This window comes from Felis catus, chromosome A3 (assembly GCF_018350175.1).
Source record: "Felis catus isolate Fca126 chromosome A3, F.catus_Fca126_mat1.0, whole genome shotgun sequence".
NCBI classification, from domain to species: Eukaryota; Metazoa; Chordata; class Mammalia; order Carnivora; family Felidae; genus Felis; species Felis catus.
Genome location: NC_058370.1, coordinates 104282408 through 104297065, shown reverse-complemented (window position 1 = coordinate 104297065; position 14658 = coordinate 104282408). Strand labels below are relative to the sequence as shown.

The 14658-nt window shown below is 40.3% G+C and overlaps 1 protein-coding gene across 1 annotated transcript in view; it reads right to left on the bottom strand.

Moving 5' to 3' along the window:
- Positions 1–1694: 1694 nt before the first annotated feature.
- Positions 1695–14658, bottom strand: part of BUB1 (BUB1 mitotic checkpoint serine/threonine kinase) — a 47012-nt gene continuing 34048 nt past the window's right edge. The window contains exons 19-25 of the mRNA XM_011281169.4: positions 14076–14219; positions 5584–5699; positions 5103–5264; positions 4789–4946; positions 4522–4696; positions 3850–3956; positions 1695–2007 (exon numbers count right to left, since the gene is read on the bottom strand). Coding sequence (XP_011279471.3) covers positions 1812–2007; positions 3850–3956; positions 4522–4696; positions 4789–4946; positions 5103–5264; positions 5584–5699; positions 14076–14219 — 1058 coding nt within the window. The 3' untranslated portion in view covers positions 1695–1811. The remainder of the gene's footprint in view (positions 2008–3849; positions 3957–4521; positions 4697–4788; positions 4947–5102; positions 5265–5583; positions 5700–14075; positions 14220–14658) is intronic.

Below are 14658 nucleotides of genomic sequence, written 5' to 3'. Positions count from 1 at the left end.
GCCTGACGTGGGGCTCGACTCACTAACCGTGAGATCAGGGCCTGAGCCGAAACCGAGAGTGGGATGCTTAACTGACTGAGCCACCCAGGCGTCCCTAGTCTTAAGTATTTAAATGAGCACTAGTATCAAAAAATGAGAGCACTTTTTTTGTATTTCTCAACTGAGAATGGCATTTTGAGACACAAAAGCCAAAAAAGGCCATTTGAAACTTTATAAATCAGAGTATAAAACAAACATTTCTTAAATTCGTGGAAAACAGGGGCGCCTGGGTGGTGGCTCAGTGGGTTGAGCGTCTGACTTCAACTCGGGTCATGATCTCGCGGTCTGTGAGTTCGAGCCCCGCATCGGGCTCTGTGCTGACAGCTCGGAGCCTGGAGCCTGCTTCGGATTCTGTGTCTCCCTCTCTCTCTGCCCCATCCCCACTCATGCTCTGTCTCTCTCTGTCTTAAAGATAAATAAAACATTAAAAAAAAAAATCTTAAAAAAAAAATTCGTGGAAACAGAAATCTTGAGTTCCGAGACAGATGACAAAGTGGGACAAATATTTGTACCTCACATTTGTACCTCACATACCTGCTCCTTCAGGTTCACCTGAAAAAGATCAAAATGGAAAGGGGACAAAGACTAGAGAGTTCACAGAAGAACACACATAGCGCTTGAATATATTTGGCCTAATTTCAGAAGAGAATGCAAATGGACAGAGTAAGGAGATACCATTTTTTCCACGTCAGAGCAGCGTGTGTGGAGAGCCTGATCCGTGCTTTTAGCGCAGGCGTAGGGGAACAGATGTTCATTCGTGCTGGCGCAGCCTGTATGGGGGCTATGTGCAGATCCTGACACAAAAGTTCAAATGCATTCACCTCTGACCCAGCGATTTCGTTTCTAGGAATTTACAGATACATCATATAACGAAAATATTATACAGCCCTTAACAAAAATGAGACCATCCTCTATGTAGTAAATATTCTATATATTAAATTTAAAAAACCCTACTTATGCTAGTTAAATATGAAAAGTGTACAGAAATAGGCTTAGAATCATTTTGGGAAAGATTTAAAAGTGGGTCATGGCTGCTTCTGGAATGGGGTACCTGCTGGGTGGGAGTAAGGGAGGAGGCGGTTCACTGTGCTCCTGAATTGGGAGTTGCCTCAACTTTCTTTACATCATAATGCTAAGGAAAGAAGGAGGAAGGCCCTGGAGGAAGGCTGTTCAGTTCAGTTTATAGGACCCTTCCAGCTTTAAATGTCAAAAAGTGCTAAGTTGTCTGTTATACAGCTTATGAGACTATTTTCAAGATGGGGGATACTCTTTTGAATGGTACTTTCCAAAAAAAAAAAAAAAAAAAAAAAAAGAGGAAGAAGCTTAAGATTTATAACCGTAATATTTCCTATGGACAGCACTGAAGAACAGGTACAATAAAGAACGGTCAAATTCTATCCATAAAAATTTGAAGTCCTTTGAATATCATTTGAAAAATTTTTGTCTATTTTATACAAATATAAACCCTCAACTTAGTAAAAAGCTGTCTTGCTTTTTGGCTTTTTGGCTAAAGTGAACAGGTTGGTATTAAAAGTGACTTCAGGGAATGTTCACCTCCAACTTAGTTTCACGAAGGCTTGCATTTCAAGTGCCACCCGCCCCATCAGCCTGCTATACTTTGTTGAAATATTTGTAATGACTAGGCCACATGGACATATGTTGTAGACTTTATTTTTAAGAAATATTGACATAAACAACAAGTGTGGAAAACATCAAGGGTCAAAGTGAGTACGCGAGCATTTACAAAGTGATTTTTAGGGAATGTCCGAATTTTATTTTCGAGAACGCTTATATTCTAAGAGCAATACGATCAGCCTGTTACGTAGGGTCTTAATCTTGTTTGTATAGTGTTGTTGAAATATTTTCCTCAGCTTTTGCCTTAACAGATCCAAAGATGGAAGATGATGACAATCTGGAATATTCAACATGATGTGAAAAAATTCACTCCACATATCCAGATGAGGAAGCCTGGAGAGACAACGCATGGATACAAGATAAAATGTAGTGTGCAACACGTGGGGCCACCTCACTCCTGCCTCTGGCTTCCACATGCTCGGACGGCTGAATAGAGCTTCATCTAAACACATTATAATGCACCAAGAATTGGAATCTATTATAGGTAAGAGAAACTGAAGATCTAATTAAATGTACACACCTTACTCCAAAAAAATGACTTAAGTAGCTTAGAAATAATAGCTCTTCAGTGGAGAACTGTCTGTCGGTCGGTCTATCTATCTATCTATCTATCTATCTATCTATGAAAATCGATCTGCTTTCCGCTAGCATTATATACCATACTCCCAGAATCTGCCAATCTGGCCGAATGGTTCTGATGGGCCTAACTGTGAATGTGCCGGGACCAGGTAGGCAGGCTGGACTCCCCAGAATAGAGTTCAGATTCAGAGTTCCGACTACTGTGATCATTAAAATTAACTGTGAAAATCCCACAGCATGGAGATAAGGCACTGGGGAAAAAGCAGAGTACAACTAGATTTGAGTTTCAGACAGAATATTCAGCCCATTACTATCAGGCCTGCTGAGGGTTAAGATTTTTCTCTACACTGGTGGTCAGAGACAGAAGCCTTCTGAATAACCCTCTGGTCCTTTGATTATGAGCGAGAGAAGGAATAGAGTATTTACTAAATTTGATGACTCATTATGCAGAATAAACCATAGCTATAAGTTTTCCTTCAGGGCCTGGATCTAATCTTACTTATGAACTGGCACTACATTTTGTAAAATTACCACCAACTACTTTCGTATTTTTGGTCGGGCTGTGTGGGTGTGGGTGTGGGTGGGAGGGCTGGGGGAGTCCCAGCTTAAATTTCTTCAAGATGAACATGTGAAACTCCATTAGACTTTTTGCACGCTAAAGGCAAGTGTCCTTTCCTGCATATGTTTTTATACCTCAAAAAAGTTAAGAGAAGTTTAACTGATATAGTGAACCTGCACGTACCAAATCCTTGAACATTGTTATAGCTTATTCACGTGACACTATTAAGAGAGCCATCCATGTTCCCAGAAAGAGCTCTAGTCTAGTCATTAATTTTCACTATGATTTTATAGATGAGAAAACAGTCTTACAGAAACTACAGTCACACAGAGATAGGACCTAAAAGCCTATCCTGTGACAGACAGCTGCCTCATCATATGACTTCATAATTTACAGAGCACTTCCACGTACATGATTTCCTTTGCTTCTTATGAGAAACATCTTAGGAGGGGCGCCTGGATGGCTCAGTTGGTTAAGCGTCCGACTTGGGCTCAGGTCATGATCTTGCAGTTCGTGTGTTCGAGCTCAGAGCCTGGAGCCTGCTCGTCTGTGTCTCCCCCTCTCTCTCTCTGCCCTTTCCCTGCTTACACTCTGTCTCTCTCCCTCTCAAAAATAAACAAACATTAAAAAAAGTTAAAAAAAAAACAAAAACCAACATCTTAGGAAAGTACGCTCGGCATTATTCTCATTTACAAACGCGAGAAAACCAGCAAAAGCTTGAGGCTCAGTGACACCAGGTGGTCCCTCTAAAGGGTAAAGAGGAACATCTGAGGGCGTACAGGATGCTGACCGTGTGGCCAGGAGCTTTCACCGGAGGACATCGGCTGCCCCACACTGTCTGGGATCCGGAAACAGCAGCAGCAGCAGCGGGGCTTTGTACCCTGCCCACTGGGCCCCGCGTCCAGGACTGTGCTGCCTCACCGCACCTCCCAAGGCAGGGCTTTTCCACGCAGCGGCAGAGATCTGTTCTCCACCAGACGGAACCCAACATTCCACCATGCGTGGTCTTTCACTGTGGCACCAACGCGAACACTCACCTCCTAAAAAGACCTTCGGGCTTCCAAACTCCTCCTTCGTTTTTCACTTTCATGTAAGTGCCAAAAAGCATGCAGTACACTGTTGCGGCCACTCCAAAGTAATCAAGCTACAGAGGAAACGTAAGGCACGTGTGACTAAAATAGTCACGCGCACAAGAGTACGTGAAGAGGTCTCTCTAACTTACGCAGCAAGTAGATAACCACAGGCTTTTACTTTTAAGTAATTGTGGAAGAAATAAATAAATAGCTTATTCAAACCCCCACCGAAATGCCCTGCTGGGTAATGCCTGCGTGGGCTTTGCTGGAGGCTTCCCGGCCACTGCCTCTTGAGGCAGCCCCTGGGAAAGCCGTTCTCCCTGAGCCACTGTGTGCTTCTCAAGTCCTCCGTTCTGTCTAGGGGCAAACGCAGTGCTCCAGCCTGTCTTCCACACGGGCAGCCTGGAGTCTTCCCACCTCCCTCCCCTGCGGCTCTGGTGGCTGGTCTCCACCTGCCCTCCGAAGCCTCTCGCCACGGAATATGTGTGCAACTGAAAACACTTGAGCATGGTCTTAACTCCCAGCACAGGAGAGGATGAGACCGGCTCAAACTAACTACAGCCCCAAGTTCATTTGTAAAATATAGTAAGTATGATAAAGGAATCAATTCTCAACTCTCTCACTTCAGTTCCGTACCTGGTAGTTCCATGGTTTGTTGCTGAGCATCTCAATACACTGAAAACCAGACGTTTCACACCTTGCTGTAAATGTAGTTCCTTTCGGAAAAAGTTTCATATCTATACTCTGCCCCAGGTCAATCAATGCCAAGCCAGCAGATATATCATCATCGTCACCATCCTGTTCCAAAAATCTATATTAAACACAAACAAGGGCCAGGCGGCATGAGCACAAATAATGGAAGGCTGCTGGGAAACAGAACTGCATTGAAAGTGCAACACTTGCCTGTTTCCGAGTATGAAATTGTCTGGCTTAATGTCTCCGTGAATAATTTCACAGCTGTGCACTTGTTCGATCATGTAGAGCATTCTGAGCGCAAAAGAGAGGACTAGAGCTTGAGGCATCACCTTTTCAGGGGTATTTTTATAGAGATTGATTGCATTCTAGAAACAACAGAGAGTGGAATCCTGAATTGGTTGCACAGGATTAATGAAACAATCCCACCTGCCACTCCGACAGAAGCTCCAACCACAAAAGGTACGAGCAGGGCACAGGCCAAAAACGTACTTCCAAATCATGTTCACATCAAATTCACTCACCAGCAACGTGCCATAGCTGTAGAGATCGCCTACCAACACACTGCCATTCTGGAATAAGTGGGCGGAATAAAATTTGATGAACATGTGTCGCGTGTTTGGCTTTAGTCGCTCCATCAGCTGGGTCCCGATGTAGAATTCCCAGGGGTTGGCAGGCTTCTGGACCTGCAAGTCAGGTATGTGACATTCACATCCAGTCTCACATTTTGGAAAATGACAGCCAGAAAACAACGTGTACCCCAACAAACGACGTGGGGTAGAAGGTGATGACAAGCTACGGACTGTTGTCGAAGCATGGGGTCTGCTGTGAGGTCATTTGTGGCAAGGCCGTCCCGAATCCTTGCTGGACAGTTTATGTTTCTTAATTGTGGACTACAGACCCAAACGAAGTCACTGTTGTCTCGAGAGAGAAAAAAGGGGGCTGACAAACTCAAGTCCTAAAATTCATTTGTACCCTACACAAAAAACCGCTCAGATTATTTACCTTTAAAACGAACTTCTGTTTATTTTTGGCATCGTTCATATCTCCATGGGTAACTTCATAGACTTGGGCGAAGGCCCCTTCTCCAAGAAGGTGATCGACGTAGACCAGCAAAGAACCTTAGAAGACAGACGTGTCAAAGTGGGAAAAAAAGGTTCAAAACATCATTTTTGGTAAATTGTGTATTTGTAGAATTTTCTTGGCGCTTGTTTGCCTTCATACATAAAAATGGATATAGCTCCCTCAGGAAATGTTTTCCTTGCATTAAACAGAAGTTAAACACCTGCCACAAAACAGCCTCCCTTTTTACATGGCATGTGGGGGGACCCAAGGCAGCACTGCTGGGCACCGGGCCTGCCACTTTACGGCAGGAGCGGGCAGACATTCTCTCTTTGCCAATATTGTCAGGTTTAAAGGGGTGATACCTGCACTGCGTCCTTGGCAAGACTGCTGATCCTGTAAAGTGCTGAACAAAGCTCTACGTACACCTTTGAAAAACGCCAAGTGTTTTACACTGGGACACAAAGCGCAGAGTATAACTGTACCAATATTTCTCATAGACTACTTAACATTTTTTTATTAAAGTAAAAATTTTATTTTAGATAGTTTTCAATTTACAGAAAAGCTGCAAAGATAGTACAGTTTGTTTGCTCTGCATCCAGTTTCCTCTATTGTTAACTTTCTTTTCTTTTCTTTATTTTTTTAACATTTATTTATTACTGAGAGACAGAGCATGAGCAGGGGAGGGGCAGAGAGAGGAGGAGACACAGAATCCAAAGCAGGCTCCAGGCTCTGAGCTGTTAGCACAGAGCCCGATGTGGGGTTTGAACTCACAAACCACGAGATCATGACCTGAGCCGAAGTTGGACACTTAACTGACTGAGCCACCCAGGCGCCCCTATTGTTAACTTTCTTTTTTTTTTTTTTTGAAAAAATTTTTAAACGTTTATTTATTTTTGAGAGACAAAGCATGAGTGAGGGAGGGGCAGACAGAGAGGGAGAAACAGAATCCGAAGCAGGCTCCAGGCTCTGAGCTGTCAGCACAGAGCCCAACGCAGGGCACAAACCCACGAACTGTGAGACCATGGCCTGAGCCGAAGTCGGACGCTTAACTGACTGAGCCACTCAGGCTCAGTTATTGTTAACTTTCAAGAAGGATGGTACATTTGTTACAAATACATAACCCACACTGGTATGTTACTAAGCCCAAGCCTATCCGGATTTCACTAGTTTTTCCTTAATGTTCCAGGACAAATACATCAAATCTCCTCAGCCTCTGACAGGCTGTGACAGCTTCCAACTTTTGGTTTTAGATGACCATGACACTTCCAAGGAGTACTGGTCAGGTGAATTGTAGAATGTCCCTCAAACTGGATCGGTCTTGCTATTTTTCTAACACTGGGGTTACTACTGGTTTGAGGAGAGACTACCAAGGTAAAGTTGCAATAGATTTTCAAAGTAATTTAAAAAAATCCACATGTTCAAAATCAAATATACAAGAGCAGACTTCCAGTTTCAGGAACTTGGAAGTCATCACTCCACTCCCCACAATAAAAAAAGAAAAAGCTACACAAACTGAAAATCGACAACGCATGTTAGAGCCATTAAAGAACTGAGGTCACAGGGCACACTGCTGCCCCCACTGGGGGATACAGAGAATAACAGCTTGCCAGAGCATAAGCCCAGGAGCAGAAAGCACCCCTGGAGCCAGTAGCTGGGGGGTTACAGCACAACTAATGTCTCAGACCTTATTTAAGAACAAGTCTCAGGGCGCCTGGGTGCTCAGTCGGTTCAGGGTCCAACTTCGGCTCGGGTCATGATCTAATAATTTGTGAGCTCAAGCCCTCAGTGCTAACAGCACTGAACCTGGAGCCCACTTCACGTTCTGCGTCTCCCTCTCTCTCTACCCCTCCCCTGCTCACATTCTGTCTGTCTCTCTCTCTCTGTCTCTCAGAAACAAACAAACAAAACATTAAAAAAAAAAAAAAAAAAAAAGAACAAGCCTCAGGGGAAACCCAAAGCCAACAGGGGAGACAGAAATAAGGACACAAATGGGAACTTTAGTCTCTATGGTGGCAACAAACAGTAAAGGCAGCCTCATCTCAAGACAGAGAAGCACAAATCTTACACCAAAGGCCTATTTTATCTCAGTACTTTTACCCAGTACATCAGGTCTGGCTGCTAACAAAAATTACAAGCATACTAAGAGACAAAAACACAGCTTGAAGACACAGGGCAAGTATCAGAGCCAGACAAACATACAGCAAAGATTTTGCAATTATAAGACCAGGAACTTTGTTTAAAAATTGTGATTAATATGCTAAGTTGTAATGAAAAAAAGAGATAATATGCAAGAACAGATGGGAAACACAAGCAATGGAAACTCTGAGAAGGGATCAAAAAGAAGTAAGTGCTAGAAATAAAAAAATACTCCACTTATAACAGAAATAAAGACTGTTTTTGATGGGCTCATCAATAGGCTGTACATGGCTGGGAAAACAATCAGTCAGCTTGCAGGTATGTCGACAGAAACTTCCAAACGTGATTTGCAAAGAAAAAAAAAATTAAAAGATAGAAAAGAATGTTCAAGAATTGTGGGACAATTACAATAGGTGTAACAGATGTGTAATGGGAATATTAGCAGGCAGAAGAAAAAGAGGAAGAGACAAAATATTTAGTTATAATGGCTGAGAAATTCCCAAAATTAATGACAGACACTAAATTAGGGATCTAGGAATCTCAGAGAACACAAGGCAGGAAAAATACCAAAAAGTCTACACCTAGACAAGTTGTATTCAAACTGCAGAAAATCAGATAAGGAGGAAATAGTGAAAGAAGCCGGAGGGACAAAACCATCTACCTACAGAACAGCAAGGATGAGACTTACATGGACTTCTCTTTGGAGAGCACACAGGCAAGAAGAGAGTGGAGTGAGTGTTGAAAGAAAAACCTCCAAATCAAAAATTCTGTATCCAGTGACATTATCCCTCCAAGAGTGAAGAAATAAAGACTTGCTTACACCATGATTAAAGGAACGTGTCACCAGCAGACCTGCCTTGCAAGCAATGTTAAAAGAAGTTTTTCAGACAGAAGGAAGAGGAAATACGTCAGAAACTCAGATCAGAAGAGTGTAGGAAAAGGAGTAAATGAAGATAAAAGAAAGTCTTTTAATTTTCTTATTCTTAGTGGGTCTAGCAGGGAACTCTTCAAAATAATAATTGCTACAATGTGTGCAATAAGTACAGCTTAGGACAAGTGAAATGAGTGACACTACTGTTCTAAGGGACAGGAGGGAAGAACTGGTAACATTCTGTTATAAAGTACCTGGCACTACCTGTGAACTGGTATAATGTTCATTGAAGGTGGACTTGGGTTAGTTTTAAATGTATAGTGCAAACTCTAGGGCAACCACTAAAAATGAAGTATAACTGATACGCTAACCGAGAAAACAAAATCACATAAATACCCAAATAAAACCAGAGAAGGCAGAAAGAAGACAAAAAAGGGAACAAAGAACAAGGGCAGTGAATAGAAAATAGCAACAAGCATAGTAGATATTAATCCAGCTCTATCAACAATCTGTCTAAAGATCAATAGACTAAAAATATACCAATGAAAACAGAAACTATGACAGGCGATAAGAATACAAGACCCAGTTATATGTTGCCTATGAGAAAAACACCTTAAATATAAAGACACAGATGGGTTAAAAGTAAAGGGATAGAGGAAGATATGCCATGTTAATTAATAAACAGAAGGCTGGGGCAGCTATTCTAATTTCATACAGAGCAGACTTCAGAGTAAGAAAAGTGATCAGGCATTAAAAGGGGCATTAGATAATGATAAAGGATCAATTTTCCGAGAAGACATAACTCCTTAATGTGTATGTGTCTCAAAATAGTGAGGCAAAAATTGATAGGACTGCAGGGACAAAAGATGAATTCACTATTCTAGTTGGAGATTTCTACACCCGTCTTTCAGTAATCGATAGATCCAACAGGCAGCTGGATCCAACCGGCAGAAAATCCAACAGATTTTGGATTCCAACAGTTGGATTGGATCCAACAGATCCAACAGGCAGAAAATCAGTCAGGGCATGACTGACTCAAACAGCAGTACCAATCAACTGGATCTAATTCACATTTATGGAAAACTTCATCTGACAACAGCAGACTATACATTCTTTCCAAGCTCACGTGGAACGCTCTCCAAGACAGACCATTCTGGGCCGTAAAACACACCTTTACCAAATTAAAACAACAACAACAACAAAGAAATCATACAAAGTAGGTGCTCCAACCACAGTGGAATTAAACTAGTAACCAATAAAGAAAGATAGCTGGAAAGCCCCAAAACACTTGGCGATTAGACAACACATAATTCAAAGAAGAAATTAAAAAATATTTTGAATTAAAAGAAAATGGAAACACAAGTCATTAAAATTGTGGGATGCAGCAAAAGCAGTGCTTAGAGGGCAATTTATAGGATTAAATGTGTACGTTAAAAAAGAAAGATCTAAAATCAATAACTTTAGTTTCCACCGTAGGAAACTAGAAAAGAACAAATTAAATCCAAAGCAAGCAGAAGAAAAAAGTAATTATAGCAGGTATCAGTGAAACTGAAAACAGAACATCAACAGAGAATATCAATGAAACAAAAAACTGATTCTTTGAAAAGATCAATAAAACCCATAAGCCCCTACCAGGTTACCTAAGGAAAAAAAGGGGGAAGGACATAAAATACTAATATCAGAAACGAAAGAGGGGACATCACTAAAGATCCCATGAATTAAAAATGTTAATAAAGGAATACTATGAACAACTCTGTGCCCACAAATTTGATCACCTCGATGAAATTTCTTCCTTCACACAGGAAGAAACAGACAAAAAATTGAATTCATAATTAACAGCTTTCCTAAACAGAAAGCACCAGGGCCAGATGGGTCCACTGGTGAAATCTACCAAACATATAAGGAAGAAATTATAGCAATTCTCTAGTCTCTTACAGAGGGTAGAAGCAGAAAGAATACTTCCTAATCCCTTCTATGAGGCCAGCATTACCCTAATACCAGAAACAGACAGTTACAACACAAGAAAATTACAGAACAGTATCTCTTATGAACATAGATATAAAAATCCTCAACCAAATATTAGCAAATGAAATCCAAAAAAAAGTGTAAAAAGAATTATTTACCATGACCAAGTGGGATTTAATCCAGGTATACAAGGCTGGTTCGATATTCAAAAATCAATGAATAAATCTATCATACCAACAGACTAAAAAGAAAAATCACATGATCCTATCATAAAAACAGGAAAAGTGTTTGTTTATCCAACAACACCCATTCATGATTAACAGCTCTCTGCAAAGTAGGAATAGTGGGAAACTTCCTCAACTTAATAAAGAACATCTACCAAAAAACCTACTGCTAACATCATACTTAATGGTAGAAACAGATAAATGTTTTCCCACTAAGATCAGGAACAAGACAAGAATTTCTCCTCTTATCACTCCTGCTCAACATTATACTGGAAGTCTTAGCTGATGCAATCAAACAAGAAAAGGAAATAAAAGGTTTATGGATGGGGAAGGAATAAAACAGTTCTTGTACACAGATGACAGCATTGTCTAGCCAGAAAATCCCAAAGAATCAACAAAAAAAAATCTCCTGTAACTAACACATGATTATAGCAAGGTTGCAGGATACAAGGTTAACATATAAGTCAATTGCTTTCCTATGTACTAGAAATTAGTAAGTGGAATTTACAATAAAAAAAACCCATAATACTTAAGCATCTTCTAAAACGAGGTAACTTAGGTATTAATCTAACAAAATATGTACAAGATCTATATAAGGAAAACCATAAAACTTTGATTTAAAAAAAAAAAAAAAAGAAGATCCAAATAAACAGAGATAGTCCACATACATGGACAGGATTGTCAAGATGTCATTTCTTCCCAACTTGATCTAGAGATTCAAGGCCATACCAATCAAAATCCCTGCAAGTTATTTTGTGGCTACTGACATACTGACTCTAAAGTTTATGTGGGAAGGGAAAAGGCCCAGACAGTGAACACGAAGAACAGTTTGGAGGACTGACACAACATCAAGACTTCCTATAAAAGCTACAGTAATCAGAGTAGTGTGGTCTGGACAAATAGATCATGGAATAGAAGAGAGAGCCCAGAAACACAGCCGAACTAATATACTCTACTGCTCACTGACAGAGCAAAGACAATTCAATTAAGAAAAGATAGCCTTTTCAATAAATGGTGATGAAAAGCTGGACATCAACATGCAAAAATGAATCTAGACATAGAGCTTATACCTTTCATAAAAGTTTACTCAAAATGAATCATACACATAAATGTAAAACATAACACTGTAACATTACTAGAAGGTAACACAGGGGAATAGGTAGGCGACTTGGGGTTTGTTGATAACCTCTTAGACACAGTACCAAAAGCATGATCCATGAAAGAAATCTATTGATAAACTTGACAAAATTTAAAAACTTCTGCTCTGCCCAAGACACAGTTAACAGCATGAAAAGACAAGCCAGAGACTGAGAGAATATCTTTGCAAAACACTTACCTGATAACGGTTATCCAAAATACACAACTCTTAAAACTCAATTAAGAAAATGGGGGAAAAGACTCAGTAAGAAAATGAACAACCGATTTTTAAAAAATGGGCAAAAGATCTGAACATACACATCACCAAAGAAGATATACAGATGGCAAATAAACATATGAAAACATGTGCAACATCATTATATAATTAGGGAATCGCAAATGAAAAATAATGAAATGCCTTTCAATACACATCTATTAGAATGGCCAAAACCCAAATTACTGACACCACCAAATGATGGTGAGGATACAGAGCAACAGAACTCTCATTCATTGCTGGTGGGAATACAAAATAGTACGAACTCCATTTGAAGGCAGTTTGGCAGTTTCTTATGGAAGTAAACATACTCTTACCACCTGTTCTAGCAATCACAACTCATTGGTATTTACCCAAATGAACTGAAAACTTATGTCCACACAAAAAGTGCCTATGAGTGTTTACAGTGGTTTGTTCATAATTGCCAACACTTGGAAGCAACCAAGATGTCCTTCAGTAGGTGAATAGATAAATAAATTATGGCACATTCCCACAATGGAGTATTACTCAGTGATTGTAGAGAAAGAACTGTCAAGTCATGAGAAGACCAAGGGACCTTAAATGCATACTGCTAAGTGAAAGAAGCCAATCTGAAAAGCTTGCATACAGTATGATTACAACTCTATGACTTTCTGGAAAAGGCAAAACTATGAAGACAGTAGTTAAAAGATTAGTGTTTGCCAGGGTTTCAGGTGGAGGGAAGAGATGACGAATACATGGAGCACAGGGTATTTTGGGGGCAGTGAAACTATTCTTTATGATACCATAATGATGGATACACGTCATTACGCATTTGTCAAAGCCCATAGATTGTACAACACAAAGAATGAACCCTAATGTAAACTATGGACTTTAGTTAATAATAATCTATTGGGGCGCCTGGGTGGCTCCGTCGGTTGAGCGTCCGACTTCGGCTCAGGTCACGATCTCACGGTCCGTGAGTTCGAACCCCGCGTCGGGCTCTGGGCTGATGGCTCGGAGCCTGGAGCCTGCTTCCCATTCTGTGTCTCCCTCTCTCTCTGACCCTCACCGTTCATGCTCTGTCTCTCTCTGTCTCAAAAATAAATAAACGTTAAAAAAAAAAATTAAAAAAAAAATAATCTATTAATACTGGCTCATCAACCTTAACAAATATACCACACTAATACAAGATGTTAACAGGGAAACCTGTGTGTGTGTGTGTGTGTGTGTGTGTGTGTGTGTGTGTGAAGTATATTGTGAGAAGTCTTGCTCCCACTGTTGTCCACATCCACTCTATTAACCATTTGTTAGTTTTGAGTATGTTTCAAGGGTTCTCTGGAAATAGTACCAAATATGAATATATTATCTTCCCCCTTCTTAAGGAATGAAAGGCAGCATATAATACAGGTTGGCCCTTCCACTTAACAGCCTATTTTGGACATCATACCTATCAGTACAGAGCAAGCCATATTTTCCTATAGAGGTCCCATAATTTACTTTAGCAGTCACATAGACACCTGTGTTGTTTCCAATCTGCTGTTTTTACACGCATACATGTCATTCTGAACATATGCAAGCATATCTGTGGAAATTCTTAAAAGTGAATGTCTAAAAGTATATGCATTTTTTACTTTGATAGATATTGCCAAATTGCCCTCTGTAAGTTATAGTCCCAACAGCAATCAAACTCCTACAGTTCTGGCTTAACAAAATGCTCTCAGCTTTATCCTGTAGATAAAACTACTCGAAGTGGGGGTGGGAGTGTAGGGGTGGTACCAGAAGGGAAATCACACATGCATGGGTTACCATCAACTTCCCAGACAAAAACAAGAGTTTAAAAGTTTGTTACCCACATAGTCCTTACCCAGTTGAAACTCAGTCTTGGGCTTGATGGCTGGAAGTTTACATTGCCATTCATAAGTATTTGGATAGGATCTCACTGGCTTAGAAAGCCCAGATAAAAGTTTGAGAATCAACTTATCATCCCATGGATTCTCAACAGTCAAATCTTAGAAGGAATGGGAACAAAAAAAGAAAATGAATTCAGTACCCAAGAATTTCCCCAAAGAAACTATAGATAAAACAAATGGAGACATTCATTAAATAAGCTTTCAAAAGCTTCATCATTAAAAGAGCACTGATTTAAATAATAACCGTTCTCAAATATCAAAATAGCTAGTTCTGCATAGTTCATGATTTATTATTTTAGATCTACAAAGTCAGATCAGTATGTAGTTGTGACAAAGGAAATGAACACCAAGGGCACCTGCTCCACTTGCCCAGAACTGCTAGATTCTGCCTTTAACATAATTATGTCTTAAAGGCAGACCTGGATCTTAGTTACTCCTAACATGCTCAGATATATATTCTTTCACTTGCTTTCCCACTCGGATCTACAAAACACAATGCCTTTTGATACTTATATTATCTATGAGCAATTTCCATGG